Source organism: Nicotiana tabacum, chromosome 16, assembly GCF_000715075.1.
Source record: "Nicotiana tabacum cultivar K326 chromosome 16, ASM71507v2, whole genome shotgun sequence".
NCBI classification, from domain to species: Eukaryota; Viridiplantae; Streptophyta; class Magnoliopsida; order Solanales; family Solanaceae; genus Nicotiana; species Nicotiana tabacum.
The window spans coordinates 73,366,527-73,386,177 of NC_134095.1; the positions used below are offsets into that span (position 1 = coordinate 73,366,527).

Below are 19,651 nucleotides of genomic sequence, written 5' to 3' on the forward strand. Positions count from 1 at the left end.
CATGTACCGGACTCCAAAACCAAAATACGAGCCCGATACCATCAAGTTCAAACATTATTCAATTTTTAAAACTTTTTACATTTTCCAGCAAACAGTTTTCTTCAAAAATTCATTTCTCCGGCTAGGGACCTCGGAATTCGATTCCAGACATACGCTCAAGTCCCATATTTTACTACGGATCCTCCAGGACCGTCAAATCACGAGTTCAGGTCCGCTTACCCAAAATATTGACCGAAGTCAACTTAATTCAATTTTAAAGGTAAAATTAGCATTTTTATCAAATTTTCACATAAAGGCTTTCCGGATATACGCCCCAACTGCGCACGCAAATCAAAAATAATGAAAATGAGATTTTTAAGGCCTCGAAATACAGATTTGACTTCTAAAATAAGAGATGACCTTTTGGGTTATCACAATATAATACCTGAAAAGAACTTATTTGTGTAATTTTATGTGTGTTTTCATGCTCTTAAAAGGGGATGGCTAGAAGGTTATAGGAAAATGGGGATAGCTAGAAGGTTATAGGAAAATTATTGGAGAGTTACTAGTAGCTGTTGATAAAAACTGGAATAATCAAATATTTCATATAGCTTGGGTTGTTGTTGACCAGGAGACAAAACACTCTTGGACCTGGTTCATTGAATATTTGATTTGAGACTTAGACTTAAGAGATGGAGTGACTTAACAATTATATTAGACATGCAAAAGGTATTCTCTTTTAAATTATCTCTTCCTACTTTATAGTATAATTTTTTTTTGCATTTTATTATTGAATAAAGTTGTTGTTTTTCTTGTTTTGTAGGTCTGGTTCCAACCATTAAAGAATGCTTACCTAATGCAGAGCAGAGAATATGTGCTAGACATATTTGGTCTAATTGGGCAAAAACTGGAGAGGGGAAGAAAGAAGAATGCAATTCTATAAATGTGCTAAGTCTTCATATGAAGTAAAGTTCAAAGAAGAAATTGCAAACATGGCAAACTTAGAAAGAAGGAGATATGTGAAGAATTACTCGCATATAACAAAGAATGTTGGTGTGGAGCTTATTTTTCTACATGTTCTTACTTGTCCTTAAATTTTACTTTTGTTAATTAGACTAAGTATAAATCAATTCCTCTACATAACTCTCAAATTATAATTTAATCTTTTACAATAAAAATTATCTGAAAGAGTGATTGTTTCTCTCTATATATATAGATAATAAATGTGCAATTGTTGCTTTGACGGAAATTAAGAAAGCGTTACATCGCCCTTATAATGAACTCTTTCAAGAATTGAATAAAAACCTGGAAGGTCTCACCAATTCGTAGCATGATCACAACAACAAACACAAAAAACTTCTTCCACCTAGACACTTTGCACCTATTGACTCAAATTATATTAATTAAAATCAGAAAAACCTAGACAATTCCATAGCATGAACTCAACAAGAAACACAATTTAACTTTTTCCATGTAACCAACTTTGCATCTCTTTCTTTTACTCTGTTTAGCAAACCATAAATAACTTTATTTACTTGAGCTGGAAAGTCATCATCATACCATCTAAAGTAATTGCAACCACGTTGTAAAATACAAGAAAGAAAGCATATGAATTAATGTAAACAGAAACAATAAAATGAGAACACCAAAAATGAAACCAACAAATGATTTACTTGTCAAATTTACACCCATAAAATCGACGATCTGGATTTCTTGGTGGCCATGATACTTTCACTTCAACTTGAATTCCACAAGAACAAATACTCATTCTATTGTGAGAAAATAATTTTCTTTAAGACATGGATTCACTTTAAACTTCAAGTTTAGATGAAATAAAGCCACCAAAAAATCCAATTAAATTTAATAAAGGAACCAAAAAATCGCAAAAGTTTGAAGCTTTCTGGATTCTCTTGGGTGCAAATGGTAGATGAAATCAGATTAAAAACTTTGGGAACTATTTTGAAAAGGACTTTTGAGAATGTAGATGAAATAATAGGGAAGGTGGTTGGGGGATTAAATATGGGACAAATAGTAATTTTTATTATCGTTGAAGGAGGTTGGGGAATTAAAAGCTGCCTTATGCGCCTACTAGGTGAGGGAACTCACAATATGTAACTAATCAGCTTTTGTGTTAAAATGATACATAATAAATAGAATTGGACTGTCAAAATGAAACAAGGTTGAAATAAAGTGCCAAAATAAAAAATGGTGTCAAGTTGAATGGGTTGTCTTTGTATTTGGCCAAAAGAAAAATAGTAATGAGTTTATAGATTAAATAGATTCTTTCACCTAATAGGTTAGCATTTCGGATTGAGCTTTCATGTTTAGTCTATAACAATACTATACATTTCGATCATGCATACATTTATAATCACAAACTCATGAGAATGGATAGAAATGGAGATTCATAGATATATTTTACAAATTAGAGTGGTAAATTTAAACGAGCTATGGGATAATATTTTGAAGTTTGTATAAAAATACGTAACTTATAATTAATCGTCCTAATTATAATATATTACAAATTTTGAATTGTAACACTTTTAAACAAGCTACTAAATAATATTATGAAGTTGTAAAGTACATAACCAGAATAAATTATCCTGATTGTAAGATATTATTCGTACAAGTTTTAGATTACAATATTTGATTCAAATTAAGAGAATTTAGATTCATTTTGTCCTTAGGTAACGATAGTTAATACCTTCTACATTTAACTACTTTTTGGAGCATTTGATGTAACCATTAGCTTTCAATACTCTCGTGAAAAAAGGAAAAAAATTCAACGTTATTAATTAGCTAAATTGGATGGATAAAAAATAAAATTTCAAACAAGTTTAATAACGATTGAGTGCGCACTAATGCGTTATTATTTCAAAATTATGAATATTGCCACAAAAGGGGAGGTGATCATTTTTAGCTCCTTAGGCATAAAAGGTTTAGGGCCTTAAAATTTATTTTGATAGATGTATCGATGAAAGTTGTTAGATACGAATATTGACAGGTTTACTTTTAAAAGAAAATATTTAGAAAATAATATTTTGTTTAATATTAGAGCATTTTTGAGTTCAAATGAGTTGGGAATAGTGATGGTGGTGAGAGGTTTTATAGTGTGCCTCACACAACTGACATTAGTTGTGTTAGACCTCTTTTTATCTTATAAATTTATGGACATGCGTCTTATATTTTCGGGTCCATAAAATTATGAGCCTCATACAACTAATGTTAGTTGTATAAGGCACAAAATAAAAAATTTCCTCCATTCATGTCTGAAGCGACTCTAACACTCCCTTGGAATACGTAATTAATCTTGTAACAGGAGGTGTTTTACATAATATTGTTAAATTTTCTTTTCTTTTTCGCTCTTTTCTCAATTCATCTCCCACATTTCTTTCCTCTCAAATACTTGCACCAAATTTTTTTTTATTTTATGTCGCACACAACTGACACTAATTATATGAGGCCTTTTTTTTTCCTCATAATTTTATGGACTCGAAATTTTGTGGACCCAAAAATATAAGGGGAAGATACTGAGCTCTTAAGGGGACTGGTACGGGGAAGGGTATCCGGAAGGGGGGGGGTTACCTTAAGGAGACTTTTGTTAAGGGAATTTAAGGGTATGGGGTAAGGGTACTTTTACTAGGTACCTTACTAGTACCCCTACCGGTCCTGAGGAGAGGGATACTTAAGGGGGCGGTACAGGTACTTAGGGGTATTTCTAAGTGAATTTTTAAAAAAATATTATATTTAAATACAAACAAACTTTAATGGATGAAAAATATTCAGTATTTTTATTTTAATACTTATAAAAATAAAATTACATATATTATTGAACGATTTACGGAAATTTTCAATAACTTTTATTGATTCTTCACTTGAAATTGATAGCACTTATTTTTTTGCGTTCTTGTTGTCTCCGGTAGATAGTATTTCACTATAGACATCGTCGTCTTCTTGAATTATTTTCGGAAGGTCAAAGTTTCTTCTCTTCCATTATTTGAGCAAGTCTTTATTTCCTTCATCATTGCAAATATTATTTCTAACAGTTGTTCTAGAAAAAAAAGCTTGACAATCAAGATTATACGTTGCTCGTATGTAACGCCTAAACCCAGAATAGTTAGGATTTGTTCAAACGAGGAACCCCTCCTTAGCATTATCCTTAGTCAATCTATTACACATTTCTTTAGAGAGATATGAGAGTTTTGTGTGAAAATTGAAAGAATGAAATGGAATATTTATAGTTCTAAAATAGGGCCAAATGTATTTGAACAAAGTTGGAGATTAAAAAATATAAATTAGGGAGTAGGGGTTGTTAGGGGGCTAGGGAGGCAAAAATAGCCATTTTTGGCGCTTACCATCGGCTATTTTAAAAAAAATAACCATTAACTAATGGTACAAAAATGACTTTATTTTAAAAAAAAAAAACCTTTAAAGGTACCGGTTCAGTACCTGAAGGGTACCAACCGGACCGATTCTACCGGTACTCTCCCAGTCCCCTTACCCTTTACCAAAATCTCCTTCCCCTACCCCCAATCCGAATCGATACGGTGCAGTACTGGTACCGATACCGGTTCGGGTAATACTCTTCTCTTAGACAACCCTAATATAAGTTCACAAATTTGTAAGATAAAAAAGGTTTCACATGACTAATGTTAGTTGGGTGAGCCACTCCATAAAACTTAGGGTCATTCGCAAAATTTAAATGTGAGATTTTCCGATTTGAGTTTAAAATATACTACCATAAATTCTTAAATAATATAGTACTTTTAAGCAAACATGTTAAATTTTCAAGATTATTTATATATATATCGTCAAGATTAATACAAATCTTGAACCCACTACATCCGAAATGGATTTTTCAAATAGTGTTAATAATGGTTGAAAATCAAATTAATTTTAGTCCGGGTTCACCGGCAAGAAAAATGATTTTAGAAGAATTTCTAAAACTCATATGGGCTGTTTTTAGAAAATGGTTTCATGAAAACGTGACTGCAGAATTAATACAATTCTTTAGAAATGATTTTTATGAAGATATTAGCAAGAAAAATAAGATTATTGCTTTTGTTCCTTGGTTTATGTCAAAACATGCTTATAACTATGTTTCTGTATTAGAGAGAGATTATACGTTCACAAATAGAAATATTGTTAATTCTATTTTTTCACCCCAATAATCTTTTCACATAGGAAAAAAGATAAAATTATTTACTGCACTGCTTTTTCAAAAATATTTAAAAATGATGTTGCCACAATAACGGCTAAAAATTTGAATACCATGCTTGCCCAAAATAATTATACTAATATGTATGTGAGTATTCTGGGTGAACAGGTTATTAAGATTCATGAGAAGTTGGACAAGCTTATAGCTGAAGTCCAAAAAATCCAGCATAAGGATACTAAAGGTAAAGAGTAAATTGCTACTACTAGTATCCAACCACCTTCTGAGGTAAGAGACTTTAAATTAAAAAATCTTGATGATATTGAGGAACTTCTTAATAAAAAGTTTGGAGAATTTAGAGCTAACCCTCTAAGTTTAGAGCATGCGTCTGCTAGTGATTTAAAGGTAGATGATGGGATTAATAATATCTTTGAAAAATATGCTCGAAAACCATACCAAAGGATGTTCTACTATCCTAGACCAACTCCCCAAGATGTTCTAATAGAAGAACAAGACAATGACCACTACCACCAAGGTTACAATGGGTCAGATATCTACGAATGGAATATAGATGGTCTTGCTGAAAGACAGATCTATACAACAGTACATAGAATGCTTATGTACAGTACTATCTGTAAGGTTAATAAAAATACAGATAGAGCAATAGCAGAAATGATTATTGCTGGATTTACTGGTCAGCTGCAAGGATGGTGGGATAATTATCTCACTCATGACCAACACTTTCAAATAATGAATGCAACCAAGACCGAAGATGATAAGACTGTTCAAAACTCAGTCTATTCATTAGTCATGAATATTATCGAACACTTTTCTGGAAGATAGTCTGATAATAGTGAGACCATTAGAACAATGCTCCAAAATCTAAGGTGTAAAACCCTCACATCTTTTAGATGGTATAAAGCTGTTTTCTTATCCAGAGTAATGAAATTATTAGAGAGTAATAGTACTCATTGGAAGTCTAAATTCATAGATGGACTCCCTCCCTTATTTGCTGAAAGGATTAGAAAAGTCCTCAGAGGCACAGGGATGAGTATCGATTATAATAATTACTCATATGGTAAACTCTCTAGTGTATGCACTCAGGAAGGTTTAGCTTTATGTAATGAGATTAAGCTAAACCAGCAAATTAAGAAGCATCGTCTCACTGAGAGACAACAATTAGGTGAATTCTGTGAACAATTCGCCATTGATATACCATCCAAAAGAAAGAAATCTCATAAAAAAGATTTCAAGAAGAAGAAGGGTTCACCGGAGAAACGGCATGAAAAGACCCAAAGAAGTAAGGCTTTTCATAAAGCTAGAAAAGGCTTCATTAATCCAAAAACCCTCAGGCATGTTATAAATGTGGAAGAGTAGGCCATTATGCAAAATATTGCAAGATCAAAGATAAAATCAAAAAACTAAACTTAGATGATCATATCAAAGACTCTTTATGTAAGATTCTTTTGAATTCTTCTCCAGAAATATCTAATACTGATAAAGGATCTTCATCAACAAGTGAAGATCTAAGGGTCCTTCAGGAAGAAAGTTATACTTCATCCTCTAAAGAAGAGCAAGAATCCTGTAATAAGGGACAATGCTCAAATCATTGTTGTAATACCGACGATAAATTTTTTAATATTTACTCCCAATTTAGAAATTTTAAGATCAATGTTTTGTCAAATGACAATTTGATTGATCTTCTAAAGGTTATTAAAGACCCTGAATTAAGGTCCCAACTAATAGATAAAATTTCTATAGGTCCATAGGTAGGAACAGAGGTGGAAGAAATTCCGTCTCAAAAAAGGCCTTACACCATGTCTGAAATCAGAAAAATGGTGAAAAATAAGTCTCAACCTGAAAGGTTGGCTACTGTCCAAGATTTAAGTACTAAGATAAGTTATCTCAAGAAAGAAATCTCGAAATTGAAGGCTTCAAATGTAGCCTTAGATGAAAGAATTTTCAAATTAGAAAATTCCAATGTAATTATTGTAGATCCCAGTATTAAAATTACTGAGATAAATACTACTACTAGTTCTTCAGAAGAAAACACTGCTAATACCTTGCTTGCAGCTATAGATTTTTCTGAAGATGAGTTTTTAGAAAAACTCCAATATTTTATCACCCAAATTTTTTTAATAAAAATAACTCTTTTTATCGATTACAATTTCAAAAAAGAGTTTGTAGCTCTATTTGATAGTGGAGCATATTTAAATTGTGTAAAAGAAGGGGTAATACCCTTCAGATATTTTCATAAAACCACTCATCGTTTGAAAAATACTAGTGGTGGTTCAATGGGTATTTCATACAAATTACCTAGGGCTTATATTTGCCAACATGATACTTGTATCCCTGAAAGTTTTGTTTTAGTAAAAGACATTGATAGGGATGTTATACTTGGTGTCCCATTTTTTATTAAATTAATGCCTTTCTTATATTGGGATACAAAAAGTTTTACTGGTACTTACAATGGTAAACTATCACTTTTGAATTTATAACTGAATCAGTTCAAAGATTTCTAAATGATTATTTCTGATAAAATTATTTCAAAATTTACTCAAATTGAATTTTTGAAAAATGAAATTTGTTCAATTACCATTGAGCAGGATTTAAAAAATCCTAAATTGGTATAGAAGATAAATTTTCTCAAAAACTAATTTACTGCTTCTATTTGTGGTAATCATCCAAATCAATTTTGGAACGGGAAAAAGCATATTATAAGTCTTCCTTATGAAGAAGACTTTTCTGAGGATAATATCCCAACCCAGGCTCGGCCTTATCAAATGAACTTCAATTACTTGGAGTTATGCAAAAAGAAAATTGATTCCTTACAGCATAAGGGTTTAATTAGACCCTCAAAGTCCAAATGGTCTTGTACAACTTTTTATGTTAATGAACATGCTGAGCAGGAACGAGGAGTTCCTAGATTAGTTATTAACTATAAACCCCTTAATAAGGTGTTGAAATGGATTAGATATCCTATTCCTAATAAAAAGAATTTATTAGATAGATTACATGATGCCATAATATTTTCAAATTTTGATTTAAAATCAGGTTATTGGCAAATTCAGATATTTGAATCAGATAGGTATAAAACCGCCTTTAATGTACCAATATGAATGGAATGTTATGCCTTTTGGTTTGAAAAATGCACCTTCTGAATTTCAAAAAATTATGAATGATATTTTCCTTCCTTATACGGATTTCATAATTGTTTACATTGATGATATCTTGGTATTTTCAAAACATATCGAGTCTCATTTTAAACATTTAGATTTATTTAAAAAAATTATCATCTAAAATGGTTTAGTCATATCCAAACCAAAAATGATATTTTTTCCAAAATAATGTTAGATTTTTGGGTCATAATATTGAAAAGGGTAGGATTATTCCTATTAACAGAAGCATTGAATTTGCTTCTAAATTCCCTGATGTTATTACGGATAAAACCCAGCTTCAGCGATTCTTAGGAAGCTTAAATTATAATTCTCCTTTTATAAAAGATCTTGCTAAAGATACAACTCTTCTTTATGAAAGATTGAAGAAGAACCCAAAAGCTTGGACTGATAGTCATACTGAATCAGTCAAAATAATTAAACAAAAGGTTAATAATCTTCCATGTTTAACTCTTGCTAATCCCACTTGGGCAAAGATTGTGGAAACCGATGCTTCTGATATTGACTATGGTGGGATATTAAAATAATGTTCTCCCATAGATAAACAAGAATATCTTGTTCAATTTTATTCAGGAAAATGGAATGAATCCCAGAAGAATTACGCAACTGTAGCTAAAGAAATTCTTGTTATTGTTAAATGTGTTATGAAATTCCAAACTGATTTATACAATCAAAAGTTTTTAATTAAAACTGATTGCCTAGCTGCCAAGTTTATCTTTAATAAAGATTTTAAACATGATGTTTCTAAATAAATGTTTGCAAGGTGACAAGCTCTATTAGCCCGTTTTGATTTTGAGATAATATACAAAAAAGAGTCTGATAATACCCTTTCTGATTTTCTTACAAGAGAATATCTGAACTAATAGTTCTCTATTTGGTTCTACAGATTATGAAGCCTACATATAGCCTCCTCGTGGAAGAGGAAAAGGAAAGGCATATGTCGAAAGCAGAGGGAATAATATTCTCGCCCAAATGGGAAACCAAAAACTAATTGCTGCTAATATAGCAGGAGGTAATACCGATCATCCTTTATATAAGGAATTCATGGATTTTATACAATCCAAGAAAGATGAAGGTACATCATCTAATGTCAGAGGATAGCAATAAAAACCTTGAGGTTTATAACAGAAAGGATATAAAAGAGTTAATAATTCTTTTGGAACAATCCGGCCTTAAATTGAAGGATAACCCATGGCAATTAATGGCCAGATACTTTGATACAGCGTCATACGCTACTCCTGCTTATAGATACAGGATGCACTATGAGATTATACTCTCAACAACAGGATCAACTGAAATTCAGCATTTTTATCATGCCAACACCAAGAAAACTTGTAGTTTTTCAAAAATTATTATTAAAAAGGTCATACCTGTGGATGAATGGGGTATGAGTACCCTTAAGGATCGTGAATATACTCATCCTGAAGGAAGAGAAGGCCCCATAAATGAATTACTGGGGTAATAAAAACAAGTTTAATAAAGTGACGGGCCCCTCCATTATTGAAGGGAATCTACTTTTATAAAGCAGCTTGTCCGATTTTAATAATGTAAGATTCTTTTTTATCTTGTCGACCATACTTGTAATTATTTTGTCGGCCATTTTACTATTTTTGTTTTGTTTGTTTGTTAGTTGATTCATTATATAAGGATCATTTCAGTTTCTTGAGGAAGCAGGCGTTAGCCATCACTCTCACCTCTCTCTAATTCCTCTATCTTGTACAAAATCCTCTCCTTTGTAATATATTGAGTTCTAAAATAAAATAAAAAGGTCAGTTGGCCACAAAACCAAGCGGTCTCCGGTACTGTTCTACTCCCTTCCTCTTGTATATTTTGCAATACTGTTAGCCTAAATGATAGGCTAAACAGGTAAGTGTTAAACTTAGTATTCAAGGGTATTTTACTAAGCATGTTTTTGTAGCTAGGAGTTTACTGTATCACCCCGATGAGGTTTTAGGTTAAGGACTACATAGACCAGACAATTACCAATCTCGACAGTAAACCTTGGTTAGGCCAACCTAACCGGTGGTGTTCAGTTGGACCCATTTAGGCAGGTGGTCATTGAAGGGTTATTAGGAACACCGTGGTTTAAGGTTTACCTAGCGATTAGTAATTAGCCAAGACTGGGGGTTCTTGTAATTTAATTCCTGACCTCATTCGGAAGCGATCCTGTACCCCTTGGTATATATATATATAAAAATTTTATTTTGTGCCTCACAACTAACACTAGTTGCGTGAGGTTTCTTTTTTGTCTCATAACTTTATGGTCCCAGAATTTTGTGGACCCAACTGTGTAAAGATATGGGTTCACAAATGTGTAGGCACACCATAAAATCACTTATATATGTAATAATCCAATCTTGTGATCTTTACCTGTCATTTTAAAAAGATAAACTTTCAGAAACCAGTGGTTATTAGCTAGTTGTAGTTACCATTTATTATATTACTTCCTATAGCTATATTTTCAGGTTTTTTAGAGTGTATTCGATGTATTTAAGGTACTGTATTTATGAATACAGTAGCATTTTTAGGCATGAAACATGGAATTACAGCTAGACAAATGTCACAACCCCAAACCATCCCGGTCGTGATGGCGCCTATCACAGTACTAGGCAAGACGATTCAACATTTACAATATCGAGTTCTTTTATAAATTCATTTTTCTATTCAGATAAATCTCAAATCTCTCAGTTTAGTTTATATAAAATACGCAGAAACAAGTACGTAAAATACATTAACACAACCCGAATCTGGTGTCACTAGCCAAGAGCCACTAAGTACAACTCAACATTATATGCTTAATACAAAATAAGTCTGAAATATAAAGTACTAGGATAGGAAAGAGAAAAGCAGGCCTGCGAACGTCGTGCAGCTACCTTGCTAAATTCGGAAATACACGAAAGCTGCTGAAAGCTCTCACTTTGATGCTCTGGCACCTGAATCTGCATACAAGGTGCAGGGAGTAACATGAGTACGCCAAATCAGTAAGTAACCAAAGTAAATAAAGTCTGAATGCAGTGATGAGCATTTAAAATCATATGCATACTTTATCAAGAATCTCAACAGAAATATCAAAGTCAAAATCTGTAGTTCAATAACCAAATGTCTCGTAAAAACTCCAGTTTCAATGAAAATCCTTTAAAGCATTTATTCAACATTTTTCAATAGAGGCTCAATATAAAAGAAGAGTGAAAACGGGAAAAAATCTCATAAACAAGCCCCTCAGGTAAAGTATCACTCATAAGTATAGCCCCTCGGGCAAGCCTCTCAGTCACTCGTGACTTAACTCTCGTCAATCAGTACTCACACTTAGCACACCCACTCAATAGATATCTTATACTAATAATAACCTCTGTGGCGTGCAACCCGATCTATAATATATAGTCGACTACGCTCGCTGGGGGGGTATAGACTCTGGAAGGGCTCCTACAACCCAAGCGCTATATCACTGCGGCGCGCAGCCCGACCCAACATATTGCTGTGACATGCAGTCCGATCCATATATATATATAAATAAATAGTGTTGCGGTGTGCAGCCCGATCCACAAATATATATAATCTTTACCATCATGTCCTCGACCTCTCTCTCAGTCATTAATCTCACAACCACTCAGGCATTTCAGTGAAAATCAGGGAACTCATGTCCAAACAGTTTTCTTATATTTGAAAGTAGAGTAATGAAACTGAATCAATAATAAACATGTAAAATCATGATCGAGGATATGCTTTCAAATCAAAACAGTATGAGGAAAGTAGTAAAATACGCCTAAGGGTCCAAACAGTTCGGCACAGGGCCCCAAACATGGCATTCCGCCCAAGTTAACAGATTCATTTCTAAAACACATGGATATCATATAAAGTTTATCAAAATATGTAACTTTATAGTCGCCACAGGACGGACCAAGTCGCAATCCCTACGGGTGCATGCCCGTCACCTAGCACGTGTGTCACCTTATTTATCAAAATAGTATAAAATTCCGAGGCTTAATACCCTCAGACATAGATTTACAATCGTTACTTACATCGAATCATATGAAATCCTACTCCGCGACGCCCTTGCCTCTCTGACTCGACCTCAACTCATCTCGAATATATCCAAAATCAGAACGCTAAGGGAACAAAGCCCATGCGAAAATAACCAAATTACATAAAAAAAACCCGAAATTGGTCAAACCCGACCCCCAGACTCACGTCTCAGAATTCGATAAAAATCACATCAATAGAATTCTTATCCTTCCATGAGTCCATACATACCAAGAACACCAAATCGAACCTCAAATGGTCCCTCAAATCCCCAATTTTACCTCTCCAATTTCAAGCCCTAACTTCCCAATTTTTCACCCTTAATCTCATAAATTTCCATGTGTTAATCCGCTGAAATTCATCATAGAATCGAGTTTTAGGTTCAAGAAACTTACCTCAATGAAAACCCCATTGATTCCCTTTTCAAAAACCTCCAAAAAGCTTCAACTCCGAATAAAAATGGTGGAAAATAACCCAAATTTTGCGAAGGCAAGAATTTATATGTTCTGCCTAAGGGTTCCGCATCTACGGTTCAATACCGTACCTGTGACCCCCGCACTTGCGACAAGAAGTCCGCATCTGCGGAATTTCACTTAAAGTCCCCATCCGCACCTGCGATCAAGCCACCGCATCTGCGGGCTCGCAGGTGCGACTAACCTTCCGCATCTGTGCTGCATCCCCAGCCAACTGGCCTTTGCTCTTGCGAACAAAATGCCGCTTCCGTGGCTCGCACCTGCGTTCCCCAATCCGCAGGTGCGGTTATGACACAAACACAGTAGCTTCAGCTGCAAACTCTATTTTCCAACTCTCCGATAATCATCCAAAATCATCCCGAGGCTCCCGGGAGCTCATCCAAAAATACGAACAAGTCACATATCACTGTTCAAACTTATTCCAATCTTCGAAACACTCAAAACGGTATCAAAAGACCAAATCACCCTCAGATTCAAGCCTATGGATTCTAAAACTTTCGAATTCCGTAACCGATCCAAAAACCTATCAAACTTCATCCGAATGACCTGAAATTTTGCACACACGTCAAAAATGATACAACAGACCTACTCCAATTTCTGGAATTCCATTCCGACTCTGATATCAAAATTTTCACTACCAACCAGAAAACGATAAAACTCTAATTTTGCCAATTCAAGCCTAAATCTACCACGTACCTCCAAAATACATTCCGATCACGCTCCTAAGTCCCAAATCACCTCACAAAGCTATCCGGACCATAAAAACCAAGGTACGAGATCATTTACTCACAAGTCAACTTCCAGTTGACTTTTCCAACTAAAACTTCTAAAAAAGAGACTAAGTGTCTCATTTCTCTACAAAACCAATCCGAACTCGAACCAACCAATGCGATAAGATGAAATGAAGCTGAACAACACATAAAAAAGCAGAAATGGGGAAAACGGAGCGGTAACTCATGAAACGACCGGCTAGATCGTTACAACTGATTTTTGTATTCAACTATATTCACGGCGTGAAACAAGGGATTACAGTTAGACAAATTATTGTATTCGACTGTATTCACAATATGTATTTGTGAATACAGTAACGTAAATAGCGCAATTCATGGTCTATTCAGTTATTTTTAAACGGAAATTGAATCAATTAACATAATAAACTCCTAATATAACTCAACAAACTCAATTATAACACACATAATTTGTATTTCCAGTTATAAAAAAGATTCTCAACCGAAAAATATCCCAAAAACATAGCAATCTTCAAAGTAAATATGCTAAATATTTTTCCCAACTGATAAATACAACAAAAACAGAGCAATTTGAATACATAAATTATATTAATTTAAAAAATATGTGAATACATTCATGGAATACAACGAGACAGTGAATACAATAAAATACAATGAAAAAAATAATGAATACAATGAAATACATGGAAATATAGCGAGATACATTGAAATATATTAACAGAAAATTCAAGTTGCTCAGCCCCAAACTCCGTCATCTTTGTTCAAGAATAACACTAATGTCATCTCGTCGAGAGGGCCGCGATTCTGACTCGAAACGCCACTGTTCCCTGTTACCATAATACCCTCACGTGTGCTTCAAAAACCTATTCGTTACAATTGAATTTGAATGGCACTTGTAGATTGGGACGGAAACCTCCAGATTGGGCAGAACCCTAGAATGACGAAGAGAAGAAGACACAACATACATAGCACATTGAGTTAATTCAACTTAATAGAATATAATAAATCATAAATTACAAATTAAATCATCACATATGTGCCATTTTCAACGTCCACATAAGTATGTTTAGGGTTGTAAGGGTATTTTGGTGGCCTTTTCTGGTTCTTGGCCGTATCAGATATTGAAACTTTTTGAGTTTTGTCCATAGTTGTTGACTTCACTTCTCTCTCCAGATATTGAAACTTTTCCATTCTTGCTGAAAAATTTCAGATTGAGAGTCAAAGCTACCCGTTTCGATCTGTATTTGGGAGAATTGTGGTTGTATTCATGGAAAAAGATTGGAGTTGAGGGAGAGGGTAGAGAAAAATCTGAAAGAATGAGATAGAAAAATAATACAAGGCATATTTTATAGCTTAAGAGTATGAGGTGACCATAAATAAATATTTGACTATAAAAATAAAAAAATAACTATAAAATATAATTTTTAAACGAATATTTATTTAAAATAAATAAGATAATTATTAGCACCACGTCCTTTTTAAAAAAAAAGGCGAACCGCTTGCCCATCACATTTTATTGGGGTCGGGTCTAACAACTATCATCAATGATCAGCACACCTCGGGAAAAGCAATATTTAGTCAGCAATCAGTCTTGTTCTACCTCATCCTAAAAGCGATTCTTCTCACAATCCAAACATCAGATATCGCACTCGGAAAAAATGGAGTTGGAGGTGAGAGTCGTCGGAGGAATCGAGAGCTGTTTCGTGTCGTTACCAGTGAGCTTAATCCAGACTCTCGAGTCCACCACTGCTTCCGGCTACCTTCCTCCCATTCTAGCCCTCGAACTTCGCTCTCCTCAAAACGCTAACCAACTCTGGCGTGTTGCTTGGTCCGGTTCCGCTTCTTCCCATCCATTTCCTAATTCTATTCAGGTTCACACACCTCAATTTCTCAAATTTTGCTAGCGAGTTTAACTAATAACTGGAAATGTTCAATTTTTCTTTTAGTTTTGTGTCATTTATGTTGTTTGTTGTGTGGATGAAGATTGCAAAGCAATATGCCGAGTGTATTGGATTGTCGGATCGTGCAGTGGTTCGAGTAACAGCACTGTCTAATTTGCCTAAAGCTACTATGGTTACCATAGAGCCTGATACTGAAGATGATTGGGAAGTTTTGGAACTTAATGCTGAGCATGCCGAGCAGGCTATTTTAAAGCAGGTGCTTATAATTACTATGTGTTATTGATTTAGAATGTGTTGTTTCACTTGTATACTGTTTTTCCTCGTTTTTTTTAATAACCGTGGTGCCCGGCCAGCTTGCGCGTACCTTGACTAATTCTTTGGTAGACCAGATACTTTGTCTACCAAGGCTTGGGCAGATGGAAGAAATCACCTAGTGGTTTTTGGCAAAGAAAAGTTTTTCCTCGTTCTTGTGTATCATATGTTTTAGTATTTACTGGTTTTCCTGTAGCTTTTGCTTATAAAAGGTTAAACTTTAAATGCAATGGATAATAAACTACCAGGATATTATCTTTTATGTGAACCTTATCGATCACCTTAATCGTGATATTAAAATTTCATAAGGATGCGATGCATAGGACAAATGACATTAGTGTTTAAGCCAGGTTGTTTTCTAGCAAACTGCTTGTTCCCCTAAATATAAGTTAAAAAAGAAATAAAAATTACAGAGGGCATGACCACCATTAATGGGATTTGTTGTTGGGGCAGGCAGAGAGGTATAGCTGCACAGTGATATGTTTATTTGTATAGCTGCACAGTGATTTGTTTTTGTCTGATACAATAATAAACCTCAATTCATACAGTTTTTAAAAAGGATTCAATTGAATTAATGCTGTGAACTATGGACATTTCTAAGAGAAATGGGCAAAGGATAAGAGACGCTTATGGGTTTTGGTTAGCATAAGGCAAAATATGCCTTTCATTCCTAACTAGCTTAAAACAAATTTATGAAAGATCGACCTGTTTTGATGATGTGATTCTTAGCTCAACCCTGTGTTACCTGCGAAAAAAGAATCATACCTTGGTTGCTGACTGTCATCCTTTCTCTTTGCTCTTGGTTTTTGGTTTATTGCTTAAAGTCCAGCTAGAAAGTACTAAAAGTTTCATTTAGAATAAGTATGAGCATCTTTAATATTACTTGTAGGAGGGAATGCTTGAGATTGTTTCAGATCCTTCTTACTCTCTAGAATTGACTGGTTGTTAACACAAACGTAGTACTTGTGTTGATTGGAGTTGTAGTTACTACCTGGAGTAGTTGAGGTGAGCAAGTTGGCCAGAGCTCCCCAGTTATTTAAAAAACAACAAAATGAATCCCATTCCCGGAGAAAAAGGAGGAAGATACTTGTTTTAATTTTGTAAACATATCAAAAGACCTACTGAACTTATGTCATAACATACTCTTTGTGTTTCACACTAAATTCCACATTTCTCATCTGGGTCGTGCCAAATTAGTATCCAGTTTGATCATTTAGACCATATTACCACCTATTATACCCATTTCTAAAGTTTTTCCTGGTTCCGTACTTTCGGTTCACTCCCCTAGTTAAATCAGAAAAGATAATCTATCACCTGGCCTATAAACCCACTTCTTGGAGGTTAATCCATGTTCAAGTTAGTTACTATTCTGTCTATAATTTTCTTTCAAGAACAGTGTAAAGTCAAACACCATATTTAACTTGAAGCCATGGGAATGATACTGTTTTCTTGAAGTTGACCAATACTCAACCATTGTGTATTTTATGCAGGTTGGTATTGTCCATGAAGCAATGCGATTTCCTTTGTGGCTGCATGGGCAAACAATTATTACATTCAAAGTTTTTTCAATCTCTCCGCTCACACCGGTAGGTAAGAGGATGTTAATTCCTTGGTTGATGTATGTGATTTACTGCCTATCATGCTCTATTTTTTGATAAGAACTTGGCTGCTAAACTTGGAAGCTTGCCCCATTACTGGAATATAAAGTTTCGAAGGAAGATGCATGTTTTGGAGCTCAATGACTACTTTCTTTCATGTATTCTCTGACAATGTTGCCTGTATCTTTGTATCCATGTGAGAAGGCACGGGAGAAAATATGATATATTGATATTGTATGTGATGCAATACAAGAGGTGCTATTTATAGCTACTCTATACAAAGGGGATACTACTCCTATTCCAATGTGGGACAATTACATAGCTATCTCTAACACTCCCCCTCAAGCCGGAGCATATAAATCATATGTACCGAGCTTGTTACATATATAATCAATGCGAGGACTAGTGAGGGACTTGGTGAAAATATCTGCAAGTTGATCATTCGATCTCACAAACTTCGTAGTAATATCTCCTGAGAGTATCTTTTCTCTGACGAAGTGACAATCAATCTCAATGTGTTTAGTTCTCTCATGAAACACCGGATTTGATGCAATATGAAGTGCAGCTTGATTATCGCACACAAGTTCCATCCGACTGATTTCACCAAATTTCAACTCCTTGAGCAATTGTTTGGTCCAGACTAGTTCACATGTTGCCATAGCCATTGCTCGGTATTCTGCTTCTGCACTAGACCGAGCAACTACATTCTGTTTCTTACTTTTCCAGGACACCAAATTTCCTCCTACTAAAACACAATATCCAGACGTAGAACGTCTATCAGAAGGTGATCCTGCCCAATCAGCATCCGAGTACCCAACGATCTGCTCATGACCTCGATCCTCAAACAGTAATCCTTTACCTGGAGCCGATTTTATATACCGGATAATGCGGACAACTGCATCCCAATGACTTCACAGAGAGAATTCATAAACTGTCTTACAACACTCACATGATAAGAAATGTCGTGCCTAGTCACTGTGAGATAATTTAATTTACCAACCAGCCGCCTATAGCTTGCAGGATCGCTAAGCGGCTCCCCCTGTCCAGGCAGAAGTTTAGAATTCAGATCCATCGGCGTGTCAACAGGTCTGCAACCTGTCATCCCTGTTTCCTCAAGAATGTCTAACACATATTTTCTTTGAGAAATAACAATACCTGAGCTAGATTGAGCAACCTCAATACCTAGAAAGTACTTCAATCTGCCTAGATCCTTAGTTTGAAAGTGCTGGAAGAGATGCTGCTTCAGATTAGTAATACCATCCTGATCATTGCCCGTAATAACAATATCATCAACATAGACTACCAGATAAATACATAGACTTGAAGCAGAGTGACAATAAAACACAGAGTGATCAGCTTCACTACGAGTCATGCCAAACTCCTGGATAACCGTGCTGAACTTACCAAACCAGGCAAGAGGAGACTGCTTTAGACCATAAAGTGACCGACGCAAGCGACATACAAGGCCACGAGACTCCCCCTGAGCAATAAAACCAGGTGGTTGCTCCATATAAACCTCATCCTCAAGATCACCATGAAGAAAGGCATTCTTAATGTCCAACTGATAGAGGGGCCAATGACGAACTGCAGCCATGGATAGAAAAAGGCGAACTGATGCCACTTTAGCCACTGGAGAGAAGGTATCACTGTAATCTAGCCCAAATATTTGAGTGTATCCTTTGGCAACAAGACGTGCCTTAAGTCGATCAATCTGGCCATCGGGACCAACTTTGACTGCATAAACCCAACGACAACCAACGGTAGATTTACCTGAAGGAAGAGGAACAAGCTCCCATGTACCACTTGTATGTAAAGCAGACATCTCGTCACTCATAGCCTGTCGCCATCCTGGATGAGACAATGCTTCACCTGTAGACTTAGGGATGGAAACCGAGGACAATGAAGATATAAAAGCATAATGGGGAGATGACAGACGATGATAACTCAAACCAACATAATGAGGATTAGGGTTTAGTGTGGTCATTATACCTTTTCGAAGTGCAATCGGTGTACTAGGAGCAGGATCCGCAGTAGGAGCCGTGTCAGGTGCAGGACGAGAACCAGATGGGCCTGATGTAGGGCGCGAACGACGATGATAAGTCAAAAGTGGTGTTCCTGTGGCTGGGGAACTAGGAGGGATAACACTGGACTCCTCAAAAGTTGGTATGGGTGAAACCTCTGTGGTTGAAGGTGGAGGGGGATTACTAAACTCCTCAAAAGTCGGTATAGGTAAGACCTCAGATATGTCATGGTGGTCAGCAGAAGTGACATCAGTTGTGAAGAAAGGT

At 35.2% G+C, this 19,651-nt stretch overlaps 1 protein-coding gene across 5 annotated transcripts in view; it reads left to right on the forward strand.

Annotated features, from left to right (window-relative positions):
• The first annotated feature begins 15,062 nt into the window (after positions 1-15,062).
• Positions 15,063-19,651, forward strand: part of LOC107783025 (peroxisomal ATPase PEX1) — a 28,745-nt gene continuing 24,156 nt past the window's right edge. For 3 of the 5 annotated variants that reach the window (XR_012700094.1, XR_012700095.1, XM_075232947.1), the window contains exons 1-3: positions 15,063-15,423; positions 15,536-15,709; positions 17,256-17,355. Coding sequence is in view for 2 of the 5 variants with exons in the window: in XM_075232947.1 (XP_075089048.1) it covers positions 15,211-15,423; positions 15,536-15,709; positions 17,256-17,355 (487 nt within the window). In the remaining 3 variants the exon portion in view is untranslated. The remainder of the gene's footprint in view (positions 15,424-15,535; positions 15,710-17,255; positions 17,356-19,651) is intronic. The other 2 variants (XM_075232948.1, XM_075232949.1) reach the window with 2 other exon arrangements.